This window comes from Ambystoma mexicanum, chromosome 2q (genome assembly GCF_040938575.1).
Source record: "Ambystoma mexicanum isolate Mex_15411 chromosome 2q, UKY_AmexF1_1, whole genome shotgun sequence".
NCBI lineage: Eukaryota > Metazoa > Chordata > Amphibia > Caudata > Ambystomatidae > Ambystoma > Ambystoma mexicanum.
In genome coordinates, this window is record NC_090924.1 from 1,033,828,946 (window position 1) to 1,033,856,793 (window position 27,848).

General features: G+C 43.9%; 1 protein-coding gene across 1 annotated transcript in view; it reads right to left on the bottom strand.

Moving 5' to 3' along the window:
• The window catches only part of RUNDC3B (RUN domain containing 3B), a 1,211,775-nt gene that overhangs the window by 948,247 nt on the left and 235,680 nt on the right, over positions 1–27,848 (bottom strand). Inside the window, exon 2 of the mRNA XM_069648386.1 lies at positions 14,484–14,599. Coding sequence (XP_069504487.1) covers positions 14,484–14,599 — 116 coding nt within the window. The remainder of the gene's footprint in view (positions 1–14,483; positions 14,600–27,848) is intronic.

Here is a 27,848-nt window from a genome sequence, read left to right on the forward strand (position 1 = left end):
TCTTAAATGACTCTTCAGAGCACCGCCACATACCAAAAATGTCAATATATGTGTGCCACTTCCTAATGTGTGAATTCCACTGGCATTTTGTAGTTGTTTTAAAACAAATACATACATATGTTGCGATATGTAGGGGCTGCTGCCGTCCCCATGGAGTCCCTAAGATTTGTAGATCGTATTTGTTATTGAACCAGAAAAATGTATTATATAGGATACTTTTTAATAGCTCTAACACACGTGTGTTTTCAGCCCCTATTGCATCATGTTTCAGAAGTAACCCTTCAATGGCCTGTAGACCTTCCTCGTGAGGGATAGAAGTGTACAGGCTGACCACATGAACCCTGACTAATATGCAATTCTCCCGTAGTTTACCTGTAGTTTCTAACATGCAAACGAAATGATTGGTATCTTTTAAAAGTGTCCGTCCCTTGCATCAATTGTTGTAGGATAGAGTCGATGTAATGAGCTTACAGTTTCAAAATGCCTCCTGCCACTGTAGGGCAGATGGGAGGATTGGATAGAAAGTCAATGTTCAGTCCAAGATCCATTCATACTCCTGAGCCTTTTTTCTTGGCATTCTTGATCAACTCACTGATGATCTCCGTTGGATCAGTGTCTAAATGAAGATAAGTATCCTTGTCTTGTACATGGTGGTTCTTTGCTTCAGTAGATTTGTGTGTATCCATTATGGCAATAGAACCCCCCCTTATCTGAGGGTTTGACAGCAATAGATTTATCCTGGAATATATTTGATCACTTGTTTTTTGTTCCAAGTCAAATTATTATAAACAGAATCGTTTTAATTCAATGATCTCAAATCCTTAAAAACAGATGATTCAAATGCAGTGATTGCTTTTGAATCTTAATTCTTTATGTTCTAGAGGGGACAATCGAACCTCTGAATCCAATTTATTTGTGTCTGCCTCCCTGACCCCAATCGCCACCCAAGGCCTGTCCGCAGTTCACCAAAGCTGGGCTATCTTCCCAAGTATAACCATGGCAGCAAGAAGACTCTATGCATTTATTCCCCATCCACGCAAGTGGCCACATGAGCGGAGTCCACACAACAGGGCAAGAGTCCTCAGCACCTGCCTGTAGGCGGCACTGGCAGCCACCCAGCAGTCTCCTAAGCACCAAGTGTCTTCCTGACCAGGCTGGGCCAGACGGAACCCCTCTGGCTTTTACACCAGCACTCAAAAATTCATATTCACACCATTTCAGTCACAAAATATATTACATGTCTTGTTTATGAATAAAATATAAAAAAGCCTGTCCAAAATAGGTTTCAGATGTTCTATACCTCTGTGAGAAAACAATTATTTCAATTCACATTGGATAGTTCATTTATCATTTTTCTCAGTAAATCAGCCCAGGCCACTTTGTGGTCACAGTTCTCATCCTTTAATGTCATAAATATGTGTTTATTTGTCTTTTATTTTCCTTTATTTGATCTGTATAAAAGGCCAATGATTTTGGATGGATTGGACTATGGGAACAGCACTCACAGAGCTAGACCACCTAAGGCTCATAGCATCAAGGCAAATGGTTTGACAATGTTCGAGTATTACCTTTAGTGCGCTCTCCTCCTTCCTCAAGCAAAGAAATAGCTCTGGGAAAAACCCAAACTACTAAGCTTCAGAGAAATACATGGTTTAGATATTATTCACTACCTTTTATTGCACGATTATCATCTTCTCTTAATGATAAACCTTTAATCAGACACTTATTCAGGCAAACATTTATAGCAGAATCTGAGTTGGTTTTAAATCGGATCCTTCTATGTAAATGTTTCATATGTAGTTAATTGTTTCGATTTAGAGAATGGTGGTAAAAGAATAGACGTCTTCATTTCATCAGCCTATTATATTGCTTTAGATATCAGCATACAGGATCACTCATTACAAAAGAGTGTTCGGAAAGTGAGTTTCTTGTGTGGTTTGGATTGTCCATCAAAAAGTTCCATCACAATAGAAATCGGATAGCAAGGTCCAAAGGATTTGGTTCAAAAGAGGCAGCAGCTTCCCAACAGATGTTACAGGCGAGAAGATGTCAAATATTTTAGAGGTTAAGCCTTATTGGTCTTTGAATGAAATTGCTGTTTTCAGATTAGATTAGATTGTATATTTTAGAGCGATCGTAAATGCGTGTCTCCGAAAAGGGTTGCGATTTGTGGAGAGTGCTGATGTTACAGTCATAACGAGGTGCTTGTTTCTGGGTGAGACGGATATTGGTGTTTGAATCATGCTCTCCCAAAGCCAGGAGTCAGCTTTTGGTTTCTTCAGTATGGTGTGATCAGGCAGCTTTTCCCAAACATTGGTCAGTCCTGCCGCAGAACACTGCAGGTATACGAAATGTAATCTCTGTCATGGTTACCTCTGCTCTCCAGTCCAGAGTAAGGGCTCAGAAGGCATGCAAAGACCCAATGTGGCAAATTGTTCAAGTTTGCAGCAAGCGACAAGTCTCTGACATATTGGCAGGCAAAAGTTCAGTGTCCAATTAAGAGGTAAAAGGCAAGTGAAGACCCCCAAACTCAGTAATCATTCTCCTGTTACATTCTAGTTCTTAGATCACTTGAGCGATAGAATTAAAAGCTGATACAAATCAATTTATAATTTTACAAAATGTTACAGCCACAATTTACAATGAGAACTGCTTAGCCAAGAACTGTCAGGAAAGGAAGAAGGCGATGGATATGGCAGGGGAAATGTGCACAAAATACACAGTAAACAACCTTGAATATAACAACGTGCATTCAATACCCAAGACTCGTGTATACCACTATAAGAAAAGGAATGTAGGGGAAGCACTTAGAACCTCCTTATGACTGAAAGGAAAGTCGGCAAACTCCTTACCCACTATGCTATTACAGATACTGACAGCGCTAAGCCCACGTAGAGGGCAAGCAGGGACAGAATCTGTAAGCTGACACTCTAGACGGTACTGGATAAGGAATTTGGAAACAGTACTCACAAGGACCGGAATGACCACATGAATGCCAGTACTCACGAAGACCGGAAAGACCACTTGGATGTCCGTATTCACGAGGACCGGAAAGACCACTCAAAAGTCAGTACTAACCCACAACCCTGTAAATCAAACAAGAACCCAGAAGGCAGTAAAGGCAAAGAGTGAGGATGACTAAATACCTAAACCCAAGTCAAGAGGCAAGAAGGAATAATACAGTGTGGAAAACAAAAGATAATCACACAGGAGCTAGTTACAACAGCTTCCCACACCTAATAATAAAATAGGAAATAAATGTAAAAGTGTAAAGGAAAACATGGCATGGATCCCAATAGAAGGCAAGGATCAGGAGCAGTGAAAACGATTTCAAAAGGGAAACTTTCCCACCCATCCAAGGTGAAAAGGCAGGAAACTAAACCTGTAAAGGAAAGATTAATGCAACAAGTCTTTCAGTAGCAAAGGGCAATTTCTAGGAAACAGTGAACACAGGCAATTGGGCTACAGCAAAAGGAAAGCTCAGAGAAAGGCTGCCTGCAGACAGAGAAAGGGAGAAAGGGATTTCCAAAAGGCAGAAATCAATTAGGCATACAAATACGAATTCCAGGACAAGGAACAAGAAACACTAACTAGAAACTGGGAACAAAAACTAGGAACCAGGAACAAGGGACCAGTCAGGACAGGAACGCTGCAACAATGACCAGCGCTGGACTGAAGCAGACTGAGGCTTTTAAAGCTGCTTAACGAGCACACCCCTCAGGCGTGTCGCCTGCTGCACCTGCAGCCACAGGTGTTGCCTATCCTCCACCCAGCCTTGTCCTGCAAGGGAGGAGGTGAGGCAGTGAGCCAGGCATTCTGGAAAGCATAGTCATTTGATTATAGTAGCAGTAGCATGCTGGCTGCCAAAAACCTGGGATGGATCCGGAAGGGAAGTAATTTGGGAAATAAGGTTTTAGCGCTCCCAATTCATCAGGACACTGTAGCATAAGGTTCGGAGGAAATGTCCAGTAGGGAAGAAACCCCAAAACATGCCCCCAAGTGGTGGGAACGGGAGCGAAGGGAGCGAGCCGTGACAAGAACATACTATTGCAAAGTGTCGGTATTAATAGTTTCTTTCCTATAGAAATAAGTTTAAGTCTAATCTGCTCCTCTCCTTTACATTCCATCGAGAAGTATTTCATGATTTTGAGCACCACTTTCCCTGCAAAGACATCATCAACTTTCACTCCTCTCCAAGCCCCTTTCTGCACCAATTATTTTCCTCTTATTGCACCTTCTCATGGCCAACTGCAATGTATAGTTCTAATCTCTTCATATGCTAGTGCGATTATGATGTTCTCACCATGACTGTAGGATTACATCCGGGGTAAAGAAGGAGGGAAATGGGTGATAATCATTGTCTTTATTGTGCAAGGGCTATGCTAAACCTACAATTGATGGTGCTCTATGCCTATTTTGCACCCCTCAGAAATACATCATATATCATGCCCCATATAGTAGTACCTACCTAGCATGCCACCAGTTAAGATAATTGTAGGAGTGAGTTTTAGACTTTGTTTTTAGCAGAGAGAAAAATAATAGGAAGACCATACTTGTAAACAAAGGGTACCAGGAAAGATTGTCCGCTTTATGCAGTCCTACGGCATTGTGGCGGCTATACCAATGCTTTCTGGAATACTGGTGCCAATTATAAATAGACCGTTAACAGTTTTGAAAATGACATAGTGTATCAGGAGATCACTCTTTCACATCATTAGCTGGAATGCAAACGGTCTGTGAGGTTATCTTAAGAGATACAGGACGATTGCTTTCCTTAAAGGGAAAAATATTGGGACTGCAGACACATCTCACCTAAGAAAAATAAAGCAGACTGATTAAAGCTTGGGGGAATGGATATGGATTGGTGTATTCCTCACTCCAGAGGTGTGTTGACATGATTGCGAGAGTGGCTCCTTTCAATGGGGATTAAGTACATTATGATAGGGAGGGGTAAATAGTGGCAGTAGGGCAAAGGATGGAAGGCTTGCTTTATGATTGATTAGCACATTTGCAACCTATATTGATAGAGGCCACATTTACTCCAACATAATAGAATTAGGCAGGACATGAAGGGTCTCCATATGGCCATGGGGAGGGGACTTGATTGTACACTAAACCCATTGCTAGATCAGCAAGTACTACTATTGAAGAATTACAATTGTTAGATATTTGGAGACCTTGTAGCCCTCATTCTACATTAGCACTCTTGGAGGGGGAGCCAGCCAATCAGGATGCTGGAAATGCAGGCTGAATCTGCCGATTAAATTAGCCCCATCTCAGCCCATGGGACAGATTCTAATGGTGTTATGTACCCATTCCATGGGCTATTCCGGGGCTAACGTCCCAGGGCCCCTGTTAAAGATACAAGCCTGGGCTGTTACTCCCATTATAGCCCGTGGACCGGGTATATAATTCCAAAGTGTACATTACTCTCACCCTCATGTGATGTACACCTGTATTGATAAAACTTATTTACAGGCTATGAAAGGACACAACAGTCTAATAGGATTCAATATCTGGGTAGAACACTTATGGACCAGTTGGCGCCTCGCGTATCATACTCCCCAGTACAATCTTAGACACTCAGGCCTGACGGGTTGCAAGATGTTACTTCTAAGGCTCAACTAACTGAAACAATACAATTTTGTGTAAAATGAATGACCAAAGAATGGAAGACTACCATCTAGACTGGGAAATTCAAGGTAGTGGTTTGAGGAGCATGTCTATTGTCCACGTACAGGGTAAACACTACATCGGAGAAACTACTGACTGAAATAGAACAGACAATTGTTGAGGGAGTGGGTGAAGATATGGAAGGTCTGGAATCTGTACTAAGAACTTTGGGAACATCATGCATGGAAAATAAAAAGAAGAAATCTCAAAGAGGGACCTGCCAGAAGAAATATAATTTTGTCTATTGGTCAACAATTACTAAACAAATAGATGAGACCAAATTACAGCTAGTCAACATAATGTGCTGCTGTGCAACTGAAGCGAAATCAGTCCAAAAGGATACGAGTACCTTTTTCCTATTTAAATTATTTTTTTGTTGTGTACAGAAATTATAGAATTTATTTAGCAAACCGTTAGAAAACACATCATTACAACAATAAATAACACATTTCACTGTGACATTAATCCATCAACCAGATAGTGAGAGGGTAAAGCAAATACATGTGCACGTGAAACATATACATTTACTCAAACATGATTAAACTCCGTGCCTTAAGTGGGATTAGACATTGAGGGGGCTCTCGTTAGGGTGTGTGGCCTAAGTACATGTGTGCTTAGGCCATGCCCCCTATCGAGAGTCCCGTCTCGCCCAAGGGGTGGGGGCTGCTAAAAGAAGCAGAGCTGGGGGGCACTGGCATTATTACCACTGTGGCGGCCAGCCACTCCTCTTAAACAAAAGAAGGCGCTGGGCCCACCAAAGGTGTGACACCAGTGTGCCCCCGCTCACACCCAGCAGGCAGCCTGGTCATTCAAGGAGCCACGTGGTGCGCTGTCCACCACGTGGCTCCTTGAATGAAAGTGCTGCCTGCTGCTGATGGCTGGCTCTGTACTCTGAAACAGGAGAAGGGCTGGATTGGCCAGCTCTCCTTTTGTTTCCGAGTAAATAGCCATCAGCCAGCATGAGTAGCCCAGGGGCTTCATGCTGGGCGATGGCTATTTACTCAGAAACAAAAAAAGGACTGGGTATTCCAGCCCTCCTCCTGTTTCAGAGTACAGATCCTTCAGGCAGCCTGCACTGCACGGTTGCACCTGCTGCTTGCAGGTGTCAGCACTGACACCTGCAGTCAGCTCGTGTAACCATGCAGCCACAACACGGGCTGCCTCAGATGTCAGCATGACTGGGGCTTGTCGCTGGTGGGCCCTGGCAGGGCCCTGGCTCGGGAGCCTTTTCTGGAGACTGCCAGAGCTTGGCCCCAGCTCACTTAAAGCACTGATTACACTACGTATGCTGCTAGGCTTCATAAAGATGGGAATAACGCTGATAAAACATGTGCGTGGCTCCGAAAATGTGAACATCCACACACATAGCAGAATCGAGTAGTGGAAATGAAAATATTATCTGCAAACGTAAATCAATGAAACATTTAAGGAATATTATGAAAACCTTTATAGCAAGTGTCCTACAACATCTGTCATGATAGTGAAGAAACTTTAGTGCAGATGATCCCAACACTTACCGAAGAATAGAGTCTGGAGTTGGATGAACCCTTTACTATGCAGTTGCGGAATTACAATCTCCAGGGTCTGGCACCATTCCCACAAAACTTGCCAACATACAGAGATTTAACAGAAACGTGTTTATTATAGGAGGTATCACATCCCATGAAACACCAGATAGTCTGTGGATGAAACAGACTGCTCTCAATGCTAAACGATCGCCATTAATATTTGCACGTTCAGTTGAACGATTGCCATCCCCTCCTAGGAGAGGATTTTCATGACGCGCACGCATATAAAAAAGTGAGAGACACCACCACCTAATATGGCTATGTGTAGATGGCATACTGTTATGTCAGAGGAAACATGAGACGCAATCTAATCCAGATCCTTGAAGTTTGAGAATGTTAGGAAAATGTTTCTGGAAAAATAAAACCTGAGAATACTAAATGCTTGCCAAGGGAATGACTGACTATCCTGTGGCTCCCATTCATTTCGCAATGAATTTACTAAATATTTTGGACTTCAGGATTTTGATTGGTTATATATTTTTCAACCAATGTACATACTGTAGCATCATAGAAGACCAGTGAGTGACCAATTGTAGCATGTTATTAAAATGTGTCAAGAATGTAGTTCAGTTCATTATGTTTTTTCGGATATAAAAACATCAAACACAGACAATACATAGCATAAAATTAATCAGAATACAGTATACAAATAAAACAATTACCATAACAAATTCATTACCTCTATCCAAATCATTAGAACCATAGATCGCACTATAGTTAAACAAGGTCCCAACAACACTTTGAAAAGTGCTATGTACAGAAGAAAGGGGATTTTAAACTGTACAAATTGGCCCATGCAGTCAATTCTGATTCCGCCGTCAGAAGGCACAGCAATGCGGGCCTATAGCAACGTATACCAGTGCGCTTCATGATCTGCACAATTGCCCCTTTTCTAATGTCCCCGTTTCCGGGGCAGAATAGTATAAAATGTTTCAAATCCTGTTGGCGCCCCACACACTGGGCAGCTGGGGTCATTTGGGTATCCTGGCCACTTTTCAGTATTACCTTTCAACAATACGCATCCAAATCTCTCCCTTGTAACGAGAAATCCATGTTGCTTTTTCGTGGGCCAAACAAGATACGGCTGTATATCGGGGACCGTGCTAATCAACCTATGTTGGCTTTCATAATATGTGACCCGTGCTGTATTAAAACACCACTTGATATTGCTATATGCAGATGGCAAGTTTGAAAATGTTAGGAAAATGTTTCTGGAAAGATAAAACCGGAGAATACTAAATTGTTTCCATGGGAATGACTATCCTGTGGCTCCCATTCATTTTGCAATGTATTTGCTAAATATTTTGGACTTCAGGATTTTGATTGGTTATATATTTTTCAGCCAATGTACATATTGTAGCACCATAGAAGTCCAGTGACTGGCCATTTGCAGCATTTTATTAAAATGTGTCAAGAATATAGAAACAATGATGAACTGAACGGCAGAAAGGTGATAAGCTGGATGAATACAATCCCAAACAATCCAAAGATCTTGATTAAAGAAGGCGCCCCGATTGTCAAGTTCATTAGGAAGGCACAGTAGAGTAGCCAGCAAACCACAGAACGGTTCCTAGTGATTGCATCGAATGCAAAAGCATCAAATGCAAAACCATTGAAAAAACATTCATCGAAAAAATGCATTTGTAATTTTAAAAAAAATCAATGAGGGGGGTCTCCCCAACCCTCGTTTTTTTACCCCTTAAAACACATCATAGTTTAAAAAAAAATTACATACAAAAAAATGCATTTTTCGATGCATTTTTTCGATGCTTTTGCATTCGATACTATGTATTCGATGCAATGCCGGGATACCCACAGAACGACTTAAGACAATGAGATGTCTACTTAAAAGCACTCCAGGATGTGACAGGTGTGGAATAGATTTATGCGCGCGGTCAAAGGACTTTGGTAGAAGAAGAAACAATTCGAATATATAGTATAATAAAGCATACAAATAAAAACCCATAAAATAGCCATGGAAGTAGGACAACCTTACAAATCACTAGTAAGGAAAACAATCAAAACAAATGAATGCATTTAAAATTCAAACTGGAATAAATGAACATATTCAAAAGCAGCATATCTTAAAACTGCTGGGTGGAAATGTGGGAGACCTTTGAATCGAAAGATCAAAAATGTTCTTGCACTTGGTTACAAGAGGCATGGAAGAAAGGTGCAGCATGTCAACGAGTCGCCCTGGTATGGCAGAGGGTTCTCTTAACGAGCAAAAAAGGGGGCAAATGAAAGGTTACAGCAATCAGACCTGGGGTTTGATGGAAAAGCGGAGACTGAGATCAGGGTGGCAATTAAATATGAACACAATGGCAACATGACAAATTGGAGCCTGCAGCGTCCTAAAAAAAACACGCAAGATATTTTGAACAAAACGTTCCCATTAAAATTCTCATGCTTGTGAAGCAAATACTGCTGTTTCCCAGCAACATGGAAAGCAAAGACGCTTGCACCCATTTTTTAAAAAGGGAAAAGAGGTTTCCCAGCCGCTTAGCCTCCTAGACCATTACTCGAAGGCTTGTTGGCCCATTTAGAAAACTGAACAGGCTACAATAAATGTGTAGCATCCAAGCTAGCTTTTGCAAAAAACGACCCCTTTTGACACCATTGTTCCATCATGACCATTGGGGCCTGCAACAGTGGTACAGCTACGCTTTACAACATTGTTCCATCATGACCACTGGGGCCTGCAACAGTGGTACAGCTACGCTTTACAACATTGTTCCATCATGACCACTGGGGCCTGCAAGAGTGGTACAGCTACGCTTTACAACATTGTTCCATCATGACCACTGGGGCCTGCAACAGGGGTACAGCTACGCTTTACAACATTGTTCCATCATGACCACTGGGGCCTGCAACAGTGGTACAGCTACGCTTTACAACATTGTTCCATCATGACCACTGGGGCCTGCAACAGTGGTACAGCTACGCTTTACAACATTGTTCCATCATGACCACTGGGGCCTGCAACAGTGGTACAGCTACGCTTTACAACATTGTTCCATCATGACCACTGGGGCCTGCAACAGTGGTACAGCTACGCTTTAGTGCTGTTTTTAAATCACTTCTCAATTTTCCACAATCAACTAAGGGGCAAAACTATAGCAGATCTGTGTCAAAAAAGCATTTCTGAATTTAATCATTTAATTATACACAGGAACACAGTGATACACGGGTAACCTGTTGTCCAAATGGTATACAAAGGACAGGCTAAAACAAAGCTGTTACCTTGCATCCATTCATTCATTTTGTATGTACTGTATATGTCGACCATGTTCAAAGCGCAAATAAAGAATACTCATGACTTATGTGGCTGACACCGCCCTTGTGCTAGGAAGGCACTCGGATCACTCTGCGATAAGGACAATTGTTTGCAAGTGAATCTATTGAAGACCAATCCAGGTAGATCTATTGAAGACCAATCACAATCTTTTTGGAGTGTTTAAGAAACATAAACCACAAGAGGTATATGGAGTGCAGATAATTGCATATATTTGGGGGCAATTTCTAACTGAAATATGATGTTGAGACTAGACAGGAGAGGCATTGGCTCAGCATGTGGTGAGTATCTCCAAAATTATTGTACCTTAGCTTTGCGAAGGAAATATGGCAAATATCTTCCAATTGCAGCTCAGTGTATTCTTGATGCAAACATAAGCTCAATAAAGCCTATATGCAGCACCTGCGGTGTCGGGATCAGAACAACCCAACTGGGAGACATTTGAGGCTAGGATTTTGCAGTCTTTGTGTTGAGTAAGAGAAGAAACACCAGCAGCAGATTTCCATCTGGACACCAGGGAAGTCGGTTACCAGAAAAAGCCTCTCCAAAGATATTGGATCTTTTCAAAAAAACAGAACGCGACTCACCTGGAGGCAAAGTTCATTAAGCAAGGAGTTTATCCAATCATGGGAAGACTAAGATGTGTCTTTCAGTTGGGGATCAATCAAAAACATGCAAGGCCTATAAATAGCATGGTTGCCAAATGGGGGGCACCTGGAGGGAAAGGGGTAGTAAAGAAACATTTTTGAAAGCTGTCTCTGGTAAAGGATAAACAACTTGCAAGATATAAATGATGGTAAGCATCTGGGAGTTGAAATCTCAAAATGATTTCCGGGAATTTAGTAACTTTAAAAAAAACTAATTGTTTGCAGATTAACTGAAACATGCTAACATTTTAATGATAGAAGGGAGCATATCCTGAGAGTATATAGGCTACACAGACTGTGTAAGGGTGCTGGTGAAGACATCTCATACATGCTATCAAGATAACCTCAGTTAAATCCATTTCAGCAAGCTATTTCTCTTTCCATATTCTGTCTTAATAAGACTAGCTCTGTGAAGCAGGCAACGAGCATATTATTTAGGTGGAAACACGCACTGTATGCCATTGTGTGGTTAGATATTTTACCATTGTTTTAAAAAGATTGGAGAGTGCTGAGAGAAGCCGTGGAAAAGCAGAGCAAGCGTGTATGGAGTGCAAAGCCAGCAAAAGAAATGAACAAAGTGTAAGGCTTCCAGTCACGTTAAGAAAGTACAGAATTTATGTTCCTCTCGTGTCTACTTTTAAGTCTGTTTAACTAGTTTTCAATGTAAGTTTAAATCGAATACTGCAAGTTAAAGAATAAAGTAAACTGGTGCGAGCAAAGTTAAATACGGAGCATGTTATTTTCATCATAAGGATACTGTTTCACATGTGTTCTGGTGCATGTTACAAGAGGGTTCGAGCAATCCTGTTTGCATAGAGAATGTTGGACACCACAAGCCAATAGAACTGCAAACTTTTTTTAAAAAATCAATGAAAACAATAACCTGTTCCAAGATGCAAACGATAGCCATTGTACTGCACCGGGATCCATTTCAGAATTCCTCCTCTTTTTAATTATTTGTTATTTATTTATTTTCATATTTGTAAAACACCTAAGCCCAGGGGCCTGAAGGCGCTGTTGCAACCAGTTACACAGGGTAAGACATCTTAGGAAAAAACAAACATATTACACAAAACATAGGCAGTCCCATTATACCACTGCAGCCAATTGGATCAGGTGTAGCCAAGTCTAAGGTTTAGGTGAACAGCAGGGTTTTGAGGGCTTTGGGGAAGGCCAAGTAGGATTCCTCAGCGTGTACGTTTGCGGTGGAGGGAGTTCCAGTGCTCGGCTGCTAATGCGGGAAAACTTGAGCCTCCTCTTTACTTTGGTTAAATGTGTGCAGGGACCTCCCTGGTTTCAGTGTTTTGGCTCCCACAATGTTCTGTCCCAGGTAGGCTGGTGCTGTGTCAGACAGACATTGGTGAGTGATGGGGATTGTCTTGAATGGGGAGCCAGTGGGCTTGCCTTCTGGCTGAGGATACCGTTTTTTTTTGGGAGATGTGTAGTGCAGCGCATTGTTCTAGATAATCTGCATACTGTTCATGTTTTCTTGGGGGTGCCTGCAAAGAGCACATTACAATAGTCCAGCCTTGCCCCTAGTATTGCTCGAGCAATGGTGAGGGAGCTGGAGGGAGTCAGGAATGTCCTGGCTGCTTTAATCAGCTTTATTGTGTAGCCACAACACATATCTGCTTCTTCCAGTCCTTCTAAGGCTTGTAGCTGGAGGCCTTGTGGAACAAATGGCACTGCCCAAAATCTGCTTGGTAGTGTTCTGAGTGTAGCGCCTGGAAACAAGGAATAATGAAACTGAGGCAAAGGGATATAAGTGGCTTCGAAAATACTACTTATGAGATAACCTGCAGAGTATTGGGCAGCAGCCAGATTGGGTGGAGCTACAATATGGTCCCTCTTGGCTGTGCAAAAAGCTTCAGATTCCAGTCTGTGCCTGGGAAGATTTTTGGAGTGGCTGACTTTCTTGTTCAGGTCTCTTAAAAAAATCTTGGTTCCACAAGTGTATCACTGAGCAGTGACGCTAAATAAGAACGAATAGGAATAACACATCATTTGTCTTTCTGGAATTCTATCCAATAATTACTAGGCTCGTAAAGGTTTATTTCCAGGCACACTCCTCGAGTCACTGATTTAGCTTGTTCTTAAACACCTCAACTCAGCCTTTCACCCTTCTGAGGTCGATAAATGTGATAAATGTGTACCAACACAGGTTGGGAACAATATGTGATGTCCCTTACTGTTTTGTCAAGGGGTGAAAGGTTGTGTTTCATTGCTTTCCGTGATGTCACTTCGTGGTGGGGGGAGTCAAATGACATCACTTCCTGTGATGTTATCAGAGGTCAAATGTGATGTAATGTCACTTCCGCTACACCTGGCATTTTGGTGAAATGACAACCCTGCTCTCTGCAGTGTTTCTCCTGTGTGGCATCTATGATGCACCTTCAGGTCTGATGCTTACTAAAGGGTTTATCGCATTCCATAAACCGACCGGGCTTCTCCCCTGTATGGACCCATCAATGCTTGCTCAAAAGGGAGGAGTCATGATGTAAAGAAACAATATGCCACAATTATAAAACACTGGACTTTAATTGATTAGGAATGTGGAACATGTCTGCGCTGGTGCAAATCTCAGACCTATTCTATAACGGGTGTACTATTATCATGATGAATGCCTGATATCATAGCAGTTTGAAGCCGATTCCCAAGTCATTTTTTTTCCAAATATGCAAAAAGAATTATGCACTACACCCCTCAACATGGATGCATCACATGTATGCACATGCCGCGTGTGTGTGTACATCGAGATGTGCTCACACATGCGAGATAATGACCTGCTGATCTCCTGCGCCTGTCCATGTGTAAGATAAAGAAAGGTCATTTATTCAATGTATTTTGCATTTACAATTGAGCTAACTTACAGCAACGTTTTCCCTTGACGTCCAGATTGTACTGCCAGACAGGGCTGGAGACTGCCAACACGAATCATGCGGATGGATGGTATCCGTCAATAAGTACCTAACTAGCTCACATGAATTCCCTATAGATAAGTATTCCAGATCCATGGGGGTCTGGGCTGCGAAGCGCGAAATTCCCCCCACAACCCACCTACAATGTTCAGGTTGTTGTCGTGACGAATGAGCCCTGCTGATTTTCTGAAACAGTGATAATGGTGAATCCCAGGGTGGTATATTTTCCCAGAAGAGGGTCTAGAAGTTCCATAGCCACTGACAGACTCACTGAAGCTTGAGGCTGGGACATGCTCTACAGTGAGCCTGATGCCTTCCCTTTTGAAAATTGCAGGGTTTGAAAACATGATTTGAATAGATCAAAGACGAATTGCCACTGTACCTTTGAGACGATGACTCAGAATCTGTTCCAAAATTGATGCAAAATTGACAAATTCTGACGATGAATCATCTATGGTCTCAAAACATGAGCGATCGATCAGAGTCTTCACAGAAAACCTGCAATTGGAAAACAGCATGTTAGTCATGCGCTTAAGGGTTGTTAATTGCAAAGATACCGGAAACCATGCATGAAAAAAAAGATCTCCTCTAAGAGGGGATTCACTCAAGAACCATATGGATCCTCTCCGACATGACTCGCACACCAGCAGACAATGAAAAGGCTTTCACCTGGCTCTCTTACAGCAGAATGTCTCTGTACAGAAGAGCAAGTAAGTAGCAATCACATTAGGGGTGAGCACATTCACTCATAGCCGAAACACTATGCCTGTTCTAAAGCAAGTCAAAGAAACAGCATTATTATAACTTGCCTCTTTTCCAGTGTGCATACCATAGCAGAGGTAGGAGTAGTAGAAGTTTGCCGTTTATATAGCACCTTTATCCCATTAGAATGGCCTGGACATGCTTGTGGTGGGAACGCCCTCGGGAGACCGAAGTGCAAGGTATGGGAACATTGTCAGAATGATTAGAATACGTGTGTGCATTTGGCCCAGATAGGGAGTTAGGTGGACTGGCCGAACTCCTGTAAGCTACTCATGAAGGTCAGGCATATGGATGGGTGCGAGGTGGTCAGGAGAGTGTGCAAGTGCAAGAGACTCGTTATGCGTCCAGCTAGACTCAATTTTGTCACAGGTCATTGCTGCATTCGAATGGCAGAGGTGTTCTGCTTTGTGTCTTAGTCTTGTGTATGCATGCAAAACATTGTGTCTAGCAAGACTGAATTTAAGTCGTAGGTCGTAGTGCCTGCGGCAGTGGTGAATGGAGCATTGTCTTTGATGTAGCTCTTTCATCAGATCTTCTGTATAATAAACAGGCTACCCTCATAGATCATCTAAGCGCAATAGACAGGCTATCCTAATACATCTTCTAAACGTAATAGACAGGCTACCTCAGAAAATCTAAGTGCAATTCCAAGGCTTCCCACATATATCTTCTATGTGCAATTAATTGGCTATCCTCAAATCTTTTAAGCGCAATAGGCAGGCTAACACCATGAATCTTCAAGGTGCAATACTAAGGATAAGTGCATTAGAGAGGCTATCCTAATACATCTTGTAAACACAATAGACAGGCTACCCCAAGTACCAAAAGGTTGTAACAGGCAATGTCATGATTACCAAGTGTGACAGGTTAGGGCCCTGGCCCAGTCACAGAGGGGAGGGGTAGACGGGGTCCATCCCTCCCATCCTAGGGCAGGAGCCCTATTAGGGGTTTTACCTGATCCAGTACTGCTCAATCAGGTCCCAACTCACTGCCACCCCTCCTTGTGCCATGTTGAATGACTATGGTGCTACTGCTGATTGATCCAACCTTTGCTGTTATGATACTGGCTCAAACTACTCACGATCATTTCAGAACTACCAGTACCCACAGGATTAGTAGCCCCATAGTCCACAGACACCGCAAGAAATAAACAGGCGGTCTGACTGCAGTCTCCAAAACATGTGTTCCCACCATGGATTCGACCTCCACCTCCCACCCAAGCCCACTCCTACCTTATCATCTAATGCCCACCATGCATTCCCCCACCACCACACCTCAGTCCCCTCCTCACATTGTAGGTAGGGGCCACGCGTTGAACAGGTTGACACGTTTAAATGGTCTAACAGTTCAAACTGACAACCCCTTAAGTGCGAGCATTTGCAACAACAAGCAGCTTGGGTCGAGCATTAGACCCACTTCCAAAAAACATCTATAGATTGGCTGTTGGGGTACAGTGAGATGGCGGACCAATGAAGGGGATGGAGCATGCCAGAAACAGGGAGCAGGGAGTATAAACGCCCAGGAGAAGATAGCGAGTGAAGGAGAGGAGAGGAGAGGAGGTGGACCGAGAGACCAGGTGGAGGCTGGACAGCAAAGCATTAAGGAGATATGGTGGAGACTATTGCAGGTGAGATGATGGTAGTGAGAGAGAGTAGCATCAGATAGCGAGATTGAGATGGAGGGTGTGAGTGAGCAAGTGTTTGGTAGGGTGTGTATGAGGGGATAGGTGTGGGACAAGAGGGGTGAGTTTGGGGACATAGGGTCGAGAATAGAGGGGAAGAGCAGACAGGGGGAGAAGAGTATAAGGGCACAGAGGTGAGGGAGAGGAGCTAGAGGAAAGGAGAGAGTGTGTCAACATCTGAGAACAGACGAGTGGAGCGGTTGGCGAGAGAAGAGCAGAGAGGGAGGGAGGTGGGAAAGCAAGAATAGATCAGATGGGATGGCAGACAGAAGAGACATCAGGGAAAAGAGTGGGAGAGAATGAGTGGAGAGAAACATCATTCCTGGGGAGTGTTAGGAAGGGGAACCCTTAGAAGAACCCCAGAGGGAGACAGATGGAGAAGTCGGTGGCCTTTAGGTCCTCACCTTACCTAGTTAGGTATTACCGATCATGAGTTGACAATCTGGGAATTGGAGATGCCTGGGCTAGGGAGGCGGGAGCCCACGTGAGGATGAGAGAGGGATGCCCATTGTAAGTCTGAATACCTTATGTCGCGCTTAATAAAAACCCTGGACCATACTTTGGAATATGGGGGTTTGTGAGGCCGTCTGTGACACAGGTCAATCAAACTTAATTTCATCAACCAAGAAAGGATGGTGGAACGAAGGGGATAATACAAAAAGTGCATAGGGTGCCCTTTAGCTGTGGATTGAAAATCAAAATGGGCGAGACAAAATTGCAACAACTGTTTTTTTGTGCCAATTTAAATACTACATTTTGCTCTCTCGCCATTTTTTTAGGGCGAAACCAGGGAGTTGGGAGGCGGGTCATTTTTCACTTTCCTTTTTTAGGTGTCTTCCTGAGCAAACAGTTTTTGGCATTTGTTTTGCAGTTGTAATTCATTTATGTGCACTAACACTTTATCATCTATAAAAAGGACACAATAGTCCTTTTTCAATTTAGAGTGGGCTCAGGGGTTTCCTATTTCCGAGATCGTTAAGTCGAAAAAGAATGACCATATTTAAGTGGCTGCCCAGGATCATAGGTGATGCTGCTTTTTAACTCCTTGGAACTGGGTGAAGTGACATCCATGCTTCAAACTCCCTCTGCTGAGCGCTAGTCATCCCACTGAGTTGATCAATGAAGGCGTCAATGCCGTTCACCACCATCTCCCACACCCTGAGCTGCGCCCGATCACGCCACCAGGATCCAAGTAATTGCAGACCAATTTCACAACGGATTAAGTGAGCATTTCTAACGGCTTCCAACCTTCAGCGAAATCTACACGGCCGAGTTCAGCTGGCTTTCTGCACTGGCGTTAGCACTCCGTGTTTGACCAGCTGTAGGTGCAAGTGAATGAAAGCAGTGATGGTAGAGGCCAGTGTTCTGATCCTACAGGATCGGTCTGCGGCATTCAGCATAGTCAGCCACTGCCTCCTGTTGAGACAGTTGTGTACAGTACATACACCTGTGAGAGGGCCTGCCCTTACTTAGAACAACTTCTTTCTGGCTGATATTTATTTATAAAAGATCACAGGGAAAGCAATACATTTTTGGCACAAAAACACTTACAAAATGTATCATTGATAACATACCAGAGAGGACATGGGTCCATTACAATGGGGTGACAGAACAGGACTTGAAGACCGGATATTGCAGGGGAAGGTGGAAACATAAACCAGAGACGAGGACAGTGCAGAATGACATGGAAATGGGATGGTGGAGGAAGTGCTAAATTAAGGATGGAGGAGTGACGGAAAAGTGCTGCAGTTTTGTCCGTGAATGGTAGGGAGAGAGGAAAACAGGGTGATGCAGTAGCTTAAGAGTGCTAGGCAACAGGTTCCTCAGAAAGAAGGAGGGTTTTGAGGTAGGTTGGATTTAAATAGTGGTAGAGTTGGAGCAGTAGGGAGATGGGGAGGAAGAGCATTACAGAGTAGGCGAGCGAGTAGCTTAAGAGTGCTAGGCAACAGGTTCCTCAGAAAGAAGGAGGGCTTTGAGGTAGGTTGGATTTAAATAGTGGTAGAGTTGGAGCAGTAGGGAGATGGAGAGGAAGAGCATTACAGAGTAGGCGAGCGAGGAGAGTGGAAATGAGAGGACGAGCAGGGTACTCGAGTGGTGGCAAGGAGGTGAGCGGAGGATGATCGTAACGAGTGAGGAGGAGAGTAGGGAGTCAGATGAGCAGATAGGTAGGGTGGGGCAAGTCCACGGATAGTTTTGAAGACGAGAAGAAGTTTGTACTGAGCCCTTTCTTTCGTAGATCGACAGCCGATCTGGCAACGGGCAGAGGAGTTAGAGGTAAAGCGAAAAAAGGTTGAAAGGTGTGTGGACCACGAAGTTGAGGACTTTATCCAGAGGTGAAAAAGCATAGTTAGGAAGGCCATAGAGGATACTGGCATGGTAGTCAAATCTAGAAAGGACTAAGGAGGAGATTAGCTGTCTAGCAGTATTGACAGGAAGAAAGTGACACATTTTTCAGATATTGAGGCTGTTGAGTCTGGCTGCAGTGTCAATTAGGTGGTGGTTGCAACTCAACCTTTATATCTGCAGTCAGACAGCTGAATGTAATATGCCCTAAGAGTCAGCACAATCACCCCTTCTCTTTAATGTTTACATCCAAGCCATGGTCAAATGAGAGCAAACAGCTTCTGATTTTGAACATGTGTGCATGGTAAGTACATTTTTGTTATGTTAACTGCTGGCCAAAATCTCACATCAACTAAATTAAGAGACTGGCTGACCACAATTCAAACAGGGATGCCAGAGGATAAACCCGGCTATAACAGAGCTAATGGACACCAATGCAGCAATAAACCCCATGTAGATCATTTTGAGTCCGGACCAATTCTGTGCCCTGCCCAGATACATCTTTTGCAGTGACAGTGAACCAACGCTAGCAGCGCAGGTAACTAGAGGTGTGTGTTCCTGGTACACAAACACCGTGTAATAGCAAACCTAGAATACTAACTAATATATCTATCCATCAACAGTGGCAGGTATTTTTGATCCAAAGACACTGGGCCTCATTACGAGTCTGGCGGTAGACGTGCCTTTGTTACAAAGGCGCGGCTGCCGTCGGACCAGTGATTTTACTGGCACCCGTGAATGGGCAATTACCAGGTCATGTCGAGATTGGCGGACCCGGTAATTGCCCATTCGTGGGTTCCAGGTAGGTAATATGGGACTACCCATCCCCATTCAGCCCCACAGGCTGACAGCTTTAAACCCAGGCTTGTGCAGTGCAACCCCCTCAGACATGGCAGAGGTCCGGACAGGAGTGTCTGCATCCCTTTATAGATACACTGCAGGTCTCTGGAACTGAAACCCCCACGTTCTGGTATATACACAATCTACCTGAAAAGGAAGGCACCTACACATCACCTATTTGAAGTTCCGCCACTTTCCTCTGATCGGGAGAAAACAGCTACTATGGAGAACTTTTCCTGGATAGAAGACCCCTTGAAGGCACCATCCAAACAAGAACGTTCGAGTCTAAACAAGAAACTGCCATTTGTGTTCAGGGGAGGCCCTCTGTTGGTGAATGTGCAGTAAATCCTAAAAGCAAGTCATTCTGTGTGCTGTGTATGACCCCATAGGCAAACATTCACAATTTACATACAGGGAAATGGTGCAAATCATCTCAAAGAGAAACAATTCACCTGTTCACCAAGATATGCCTTCCTTTTTAGGTCTGGTTGGAGCGAGCTTTGCTCACGGCCAGAGAGCTAAAAGAAATACTTACAAGAGAGGGACTGGTGTCAGTCGGCTTCTCGCTTATGCTTAACGGACATCCTGTTCAAAACTGTTAGAGCAGCAGCCATTTTGTAAGAGCCAGGGCAGCAGTTTAGGTTGGTGAGAGATGGGCTGAAAGTTGATTTAAAGGGGTTATTTTGTCTAGATGCTGCATTATTTTTTCATTCTCACTTGTATGCTATCTGTGGAATGGTTTACATTGGGGGAGGAATGATGGGTTGAAGAGAATGGTTTGTGAACCATATTCAAGTACCACACTTGGTTAATTGGTGGTTGTGTGCAGTACCACACACTGTTAATAATTGCCGATGTGCAGCCTTGCACGAGCTATGTAACAGAAGCCAAATGACCCTTGTGTCACTTTGCCCAGATGAACTGTAGGGCTGTGAATCTGTGCTGCTTGCTTTGTGGTTTACATGTTTTCGCATGGCATTGATATTTCGTCTGTTTGCTGTGTTTGTATGTATTCTGCTTATTTTTTGTGAAGGGAGTAGGGCAGCTCCATGATGCATGGCTTAACACTGACAAATATGTTTTTATTATCACAAACACAGTGCAACATTCCCCTCCATTCACCCCAAGCTGGAACAGAAGATCAAGTAAAAGAGTGAGCGACCTGCAACCAAGTCGAGAAGCATGCAGTGTTCCTGATAAATGCACAAAATGGCGTGTGCATACTTTGGTACAGCCATTTTGTAAAAGCAGGCCTGCTTTGTATGTTGGGGGATAGAGCTGGGCAATGAGGCTTGCAACAGCTGCTTTCGTTTACCCAGCCTATTTCATACGTACTTTGTCCACTCCACCTACGTGATGTATTTACATGTATTCGTGTCATGAAGTGAACAGGCTGGACGATGATGCGCGGCTAAACACTGATGAATATTTGCCAAATCAGCCCTTCTGATGTGAGTGGGTATGCCACCATTGCAATCTATGTAACATAGTAATCTATGCCATCTATATAACATGGTATCGTGCCCTACTGTGGTGCCAGGCAATAGCACCTGGTGTACAGGTGTGTACAATCACAGGCTTTTTCCCCACATAAAATGCCGTGTAATTGGGCATACAAATTAGGTGTACAAGGTTGCTGTTAATTGGTGGTGCTATGCAATCTGGAATGCCTACAGTAGTTGAGTACCACATGTGGTAAAGTGGCGGTTCTGTGCAGTCTCGCACAAGTAATGTACCTGCGGACAAACTGCCCTTAATGTCACTTTTGTTCCAGTGAAGTGTACGCTGTGAACCTGTGCTTCCTTATGTTTCACAGGTTTCTGCAGTGGATTGAGATATTTTGCACCTATCTGCTGCATTCATCTTTATTCAACTAATTGTTGGCGTTAACGGAACAGGCTGCTCCATTATGCATTGCTAAACAGACACATATTTTGTATGATCGGAAAAACGATGCAACATACCCCTTTCCTTCGCCACAAGCTAGAAACGTTCATCAGGTTAGAGAGGGAGAAAGAGCCCTGTGAATGAGCACATTGGTTAGAGTGTGGCTAGGATGGGTCATTTTCATTTTAGAAGAGAGGACTACCGTCTAAAAAGGGGGTAGACTTGGAGAATGGTCCCTGTAAAACCTTTAGTGTGCCCTTCCTAGTACATGCATGCGTACTTCTACTTCCGTGCTGCATGTATATGTAGTCTGATTTTGCAAAGGGAACTTGCGGCTCTAGAGGGCACAGCTCAACGCTGATGAACATTTGGTGATGTGGTCATTATGATGTGCATGGTTAAGCCATCATGTTCATCTATGCACCACGGCATTATGCAGGGCTGTGAATTCTGGCACCAGCACTTGATTTACAGAACTGCACTGTCACAGGCTTCACTAAGCAGAATTGTGCAGTTGGGCACCAACAATAGATGTGCAAGGTCGCACTATCATATGCAGTTTATTGGTGGGAATTATGCAGTCTGGCACCAACCCCCTTTTGCCTGCACTAGTCCAGTACCATATGTGGTTGGTAGGCAGTGCTTTGCAGTCTCCCACAAGTAATGTACCTGCAGCGACGCCGCCCTTGTGCCACTTTTGTCTGGGTGAAACACAGGCCTATTTTTTACAGGCTTTTGCGCTAGTCGAGTTAGCCCAAAACTACAGGGCCCTAACAGGCAGCGTTGTGCAGTTGGGACACCAACAGTGCACCTATGAGGTGCTCTCTATCCAACTGTTTACAGGCGTAGCTGTACAGCCTGGCATATGTCGTGGAGTGCAGCCAAACTCATTTTGTGACTATGTTCTTTTTGCACCCATTGAAACATTGGGTTGTGAATCTTTGACAGATGCTTTTGCAACAGCCTGTTTACAGATGTTATCAATTGACCAGATGTGGAATGCATTTCTTCTATGTGTTTCTGTATACAAGCAGGTCTTGAAAAGCACATACGTGTTTCTCTATGTGCATTTGTTAATGTCAAAATAGTTTTATTCTATTTGCAACTATTTACACATATGTCACACTAAAGTGTTTTTGGACATGCAATTATTATTGTTAAGGTATTTATAGAGTGAGGCCCTAGCTTTGAGAAGCAACAGAGCACTTTAAAGAGGCATACAATACAGAGTGCTTTACAGAGGTAAACAACAGTACAGATGCATGACGGAGCACTTTTCGGAGGTAACAATAGAACAGATATACATCGGGGAGTAGGATACAAAGGTGCACAGGGGAGGGGTACAGCTGTATAAGGTGGCAGAGAGGAGCAGACGGCATCTAGCAAGTCAGGTGGCGCGACATGATGGCCTAGGTGTTGGGGAGCAGAGACAACATGAAGAGTTGGGTCTTAAGTTCTTTTCTGAATGGTAGGAGCGTGTCTGATGGGGAGAAGGTTCCAAAGTCTTGGGGCATAGGCAGAGAAGGCTTGTTTTATTTATTTATTTTAATTCCTAATAATGCGCCAACTCGCCCGAAGGTGTCAGGGCATACAAAAAAACAGACAGGACAGTAGACAAGTGATCAACAATAGATAAAGAGAGATCTAGGTGGTGAGTGCATTGAAGAGAAAGGTTTTCAACTTCCTCTTGAATTCAGCATGAGAAGGAGTCATTTTAAATTCAAGCGGGATGGCATTGAAACACTTGTGTATAGGCATGTTAAAACATGCCATATCATCATTCCAGAGGTCAGGGCCAAGACATCAAAGTTAGTCTTCCCGCATTTGGGCAAGAGGAATCTGGGTTGGCTGAGCTGGGCCTGCTCAGATGACCTGAGGGCGCGTGAGGGCAGAAAGCGCTCTAATCGCTGGGAGAGATAGGCAGGTGGATCAAGGGCGAGGCACTTGAAGGCAAGGGTCAGAATTGTATAGGACACATGGTGCCTGATGGGCAACCAGTGCAGAGTTCTTCTTCCTTCTGTGATAGAGTGCCTCTGGGAATGCCCAGCACTGCTCTGGCACCGTGGTTCTGTGTGACTTGAAGGTCCTTTCCTTTTTGCAGTGGCAGATTTAAAGTCTGCACATGTCCTGGCTTCTGGCAGTGCGCTAGAGATGCAGAGTTTCTGCGTGAGGTAGCTGGGTGACTTGAAGGTGTCTAACTTATATATGATGCATCAAGACTTGAAGGTGATTCACGCGTGCAGTGGAGCCAGTGAAGGGCGATGAGGGCTGGGGTGATGTGGTTGTATCTGCGTAGACCCTTGATGAGGCATGCTGCCGCATATAGGATACTTCTCACAGGCACAAGGGAGGACGACGGAGACCTTTGAGGAATGCATTGCTCCCATGATATAAGTCATTTTAAACGTGCTTGTACACAAGTGTTTCTTTACAGGTGGGATAGGAGGGCCAGGGCTTGAACGGGGGCTCTAAAGCAGTCTGGAAGGAGGAAGGGCTTACAATGGTGACTGCTCAGACTAGAATTATACAACACAAGTGCAATTCCTTCATCAATAGTGTTCCTTTAGACATTTGGCCCAGGGACTCTAGCAATGATTGCGATGAAGTAGGAGCAGAGGAAACTTAAAAATTATCGGGGTGACAAGTGAAAACGAAGTTATTTGCTACTGACACATTATACCTTACCCAAACTAAATTGCAATATTTCCTCGGTCCTTCAAGGGGCCATCTGTATTACTATTTTATTAGGAAAAAAAACTAACATATGCCAGTTTTACAAACATTATTATTCTCTAAATTGCAGTTTATTCATATATGGTGAAAAACTGCAAGTGCAGTCAGGGACGTCTTTTCACCAAAATGCCAGGGGTAGCGGAAGTGACATTGCATGACCCTTGACCCCCTGTTGACATCACAGGAAGTGAGGTCATTTGACCCCACCCCAAAATGGTATCGCGGGAAGTGATGGAACACGACCTTTCACCCATTGACCAAACAGGAAGTGGCATCACATAGCATTGTACACTGAAAAATATGGTTACGATATCACTACAATATGATATACTTTTCAGACAAGAATGGATCGCTATATGTATAGTTAAGATCAGTGTGTATAGGCCCATTTTACCAAATTACTGTGATTGCAAGCAGACGTCCACGACCAAATGATAATGATGTACTATTATAAAGCACTAACGCTTAAGCGTTTTAAATAGAAAAGAAATACACCCAATATCACCCAACCTGTGTTGGTACTCATTTATCGACCTCAGAAGGATGAAAGGCTGAGTTGAGGCGTTTAAGAACAGACTAAATCAGTGACTCACCCCCTGAAGTGTGCCTGAAATAAATTAGTAATGAGTCTAGCGATTATTGTATAGAATTATTTGGTATTCCTATTCTTTCTTATTTAGGGTCAGTGCTGAAAGTGGACTTGTGGCACACCTGTTCCTATTGATTTTCTTTTTTTAAGGGGCCTGCACAGGTCACAAAGGAGACCACAGAGGTTGCGACCTCTGGCAACCCCTAAATTACATCCCTGACTGCAATTTAAAAAAACATTGATTTCCAGCTGATATTTTATGTATTACTGTTATGTTATTTGGCATTTATATAGCGCTCTATATATCATTGGTAGGAACTCAAAGCGCTGGAAGGTTGAACGCCCTCAGGGAACGTAGTCCAGGTCAGTTGAGATAGTAATGTGTCATAATGGTGCTAGGGTGCATCAGTTCTGTGTGCAGCTGATGCAATTGCGTGATGGTAGTTGCATTTTAGCATTCGGTGTCGTGATATTGTTAATGTGTGCAGTCTGGTGGGTGGCCACCAAGACTGGGTTCTGGCTGCGTTAGGCCTGTGTAGGACGCTTATGTGTGCAGCTAGGCCGGTTTGTAATGGGATGTAGCTGCGTTTTATTAAAATGATGAGGTGTTCATGGGGTAATGTTTGTATGTGAGCAGCTAGGCCAAAATTGATCGAGGGGTGTAGCTGCACTCTATTTGTGTGCTGGTGCAGAGTAGATAGTAAGCATAGTGATATGGGAGGTGAGTGTTTGGGCAGAGTTCTGATCTAAGGAGTTTGCTATTCCGGATTTCAAGAGTGCATTTGCTTAATAGTGACTTAATAAGCGTATTCAGTGGCATCATTGCTCAGGGTCTCATTGAGCATTTGTCATCGGGTTGCAGGGCTCAGTCGCCTCAGATGGTTGTGGTCGGTATTACGGAAAGAGACACGTTTTTAGAGCTTTGAGGAAGGTCATATAGTCTTGGGTTTGTCGAATATGTAGGGGGAGTGAGTGCCACAGAGTTGGGGCTAAGGTTGAGAAGGCAGATCCTCCGATCCTGACAGAGTTATAGGTTGGAATCACTAGAAGGAGGCCAGTGCTTGATCTTAGGGTACGAGATGGGAGTTAGGGTTTTATCTTTTCTTGTAGGTACATTGGGGTACTCCAGTGTTCACTGAGCAAGCAGTTGAGACAAAAGTGGAGAGGAGGGTTATTTGTTTCCTGTTGTTGAGGAAAGAGGCAATCCATTTGAGGGCAGTGTCGCGGATTCCTAGGGAGTGAAGGCAGTCAAGGAGGATTGAGTGGTTAACCTTGTCAAAGGGCCTCATTACGACCCAGGCGGTAAGTTACCGCCTGGGCCGTGACTTTACCACCATGGCGTAAACTACGTTTACGCCATGGTGGTTGGCGGACTTACCGCCCCATTCCGACCTTGGCGGGCGGTAAGTCCCCAATCCCCATTTACCCTTCCCCATTCCCATTTTTGCCCCATAGGGTATAATGGGAGTGGGGAAGGCGTTAATTACGCCACCGTAAATTACGGTGGCGTAATTAACTCCATGGTCCCTTAGCGCCATGGATTTTAACACCTGCTAAAAGCAGGTGTTAAAAGCGCCATGGCGCTAAGGGACCTCGTACTCAGGCGGTAAGGGTCGGCGCTGTTAACGCTGCCGTTAACCCCTTACCGCCTGGGTCGTAATGAGGCCCAAAGGCTGAGAATCAATGCTGAGCAGCCTTCAGAGTCTTCAGTGACCTTGAGATCGTCCCAGATCGAGATCAGAGTGGTTTTTGTACCATGTCACGTCTGAAGCCTGATTGTGCGGGGTTGAAAGGTGGTTGGATTCTACAAAGGAGTTGAGCTGGGATTATGCTGTACGGTCAATGAGTTTCGCAAGAAATCTGGTGTTGGAGATCGGTCTGTAGTTCTTGGGTTCAAGGCGGTCAAGGAATGCCTTTTTTTAGAAGTGGCTTGACATGCGCTATTTTGAAGGCATCAGGGAAGATGCCAGAGGTGAGGGAGTGATTTAGTATGGCTATCGCATGTTCTCCTGCACAGGTAGATGAGAAGAACAAGTTACTTCTTACATTGTAACCTTCTTTCGATGGGCTGTTCCTCTGGCGTATTCCTTATCTTGATAGATTACTTCCAGCTTGCTGGCCTCGGAACATTTTTTCAGTAGAGGGCGCTGCGCATCGACGTCCCTCGAGTTGGTACAGCCTCTGTATCGGCGCCGACGTCATTGTGCGTATAACTAGACCCGCGCAGCGTTTGTTGCTCAGTTCCGTTTTGAAGCTTAAGAGTAGCTGTGCATGAATTGGTTATTGACCTTGAAGGAGCGTAAGCTGCAACTACAAGGGAAGTTTTACTGCAGGGATGAATGGGAGGGGCGATAAGGAATACGTCGGAGGAACATCCCATCGAAAGAACATTACAAGGTAAGAAGTAACTTGTTCTTCGAAGGGAATGTGTCCTCCGACGTATTCCTTATCTTGATAGACTCCCATGGCAGTGGTGTGTAAACAGAGGTGGGAGTAAAATTGGAATATTTCCCTTTAAGAATGAACAGAGTGTAACACAGCTTTGTCAAATCTTGTCTCCTGGCTAGAGGCGGAATCCAGTTTGTAGAATTTTGTAAAGGTGTGTGCGGGCGACCATGTGGCAGTCTCATATATGTCTCGAATCGGTACCCCTCTTTGGAGAGCCGAAGAGGCTGCGATACCCCTGGTTGAATGAGCCCTAAGATGTTGAGGGGGCTCCTTCCCTGCCAATTTGTAGCATTCTAGAATGGCTAAAATAATCCATCTTGAAATGATCTGTTTTGCGATTGGCAATCCTAATTTGTGTCCTGCATAACCTACAAAAGGTTGGTCTGCTTGCCTTACCCTGGCAAGTCTGCTGATATAAAAGCTTAAAGCTCGCCTTGGATCCAGCCTATGTAGTCTCTCTTCTT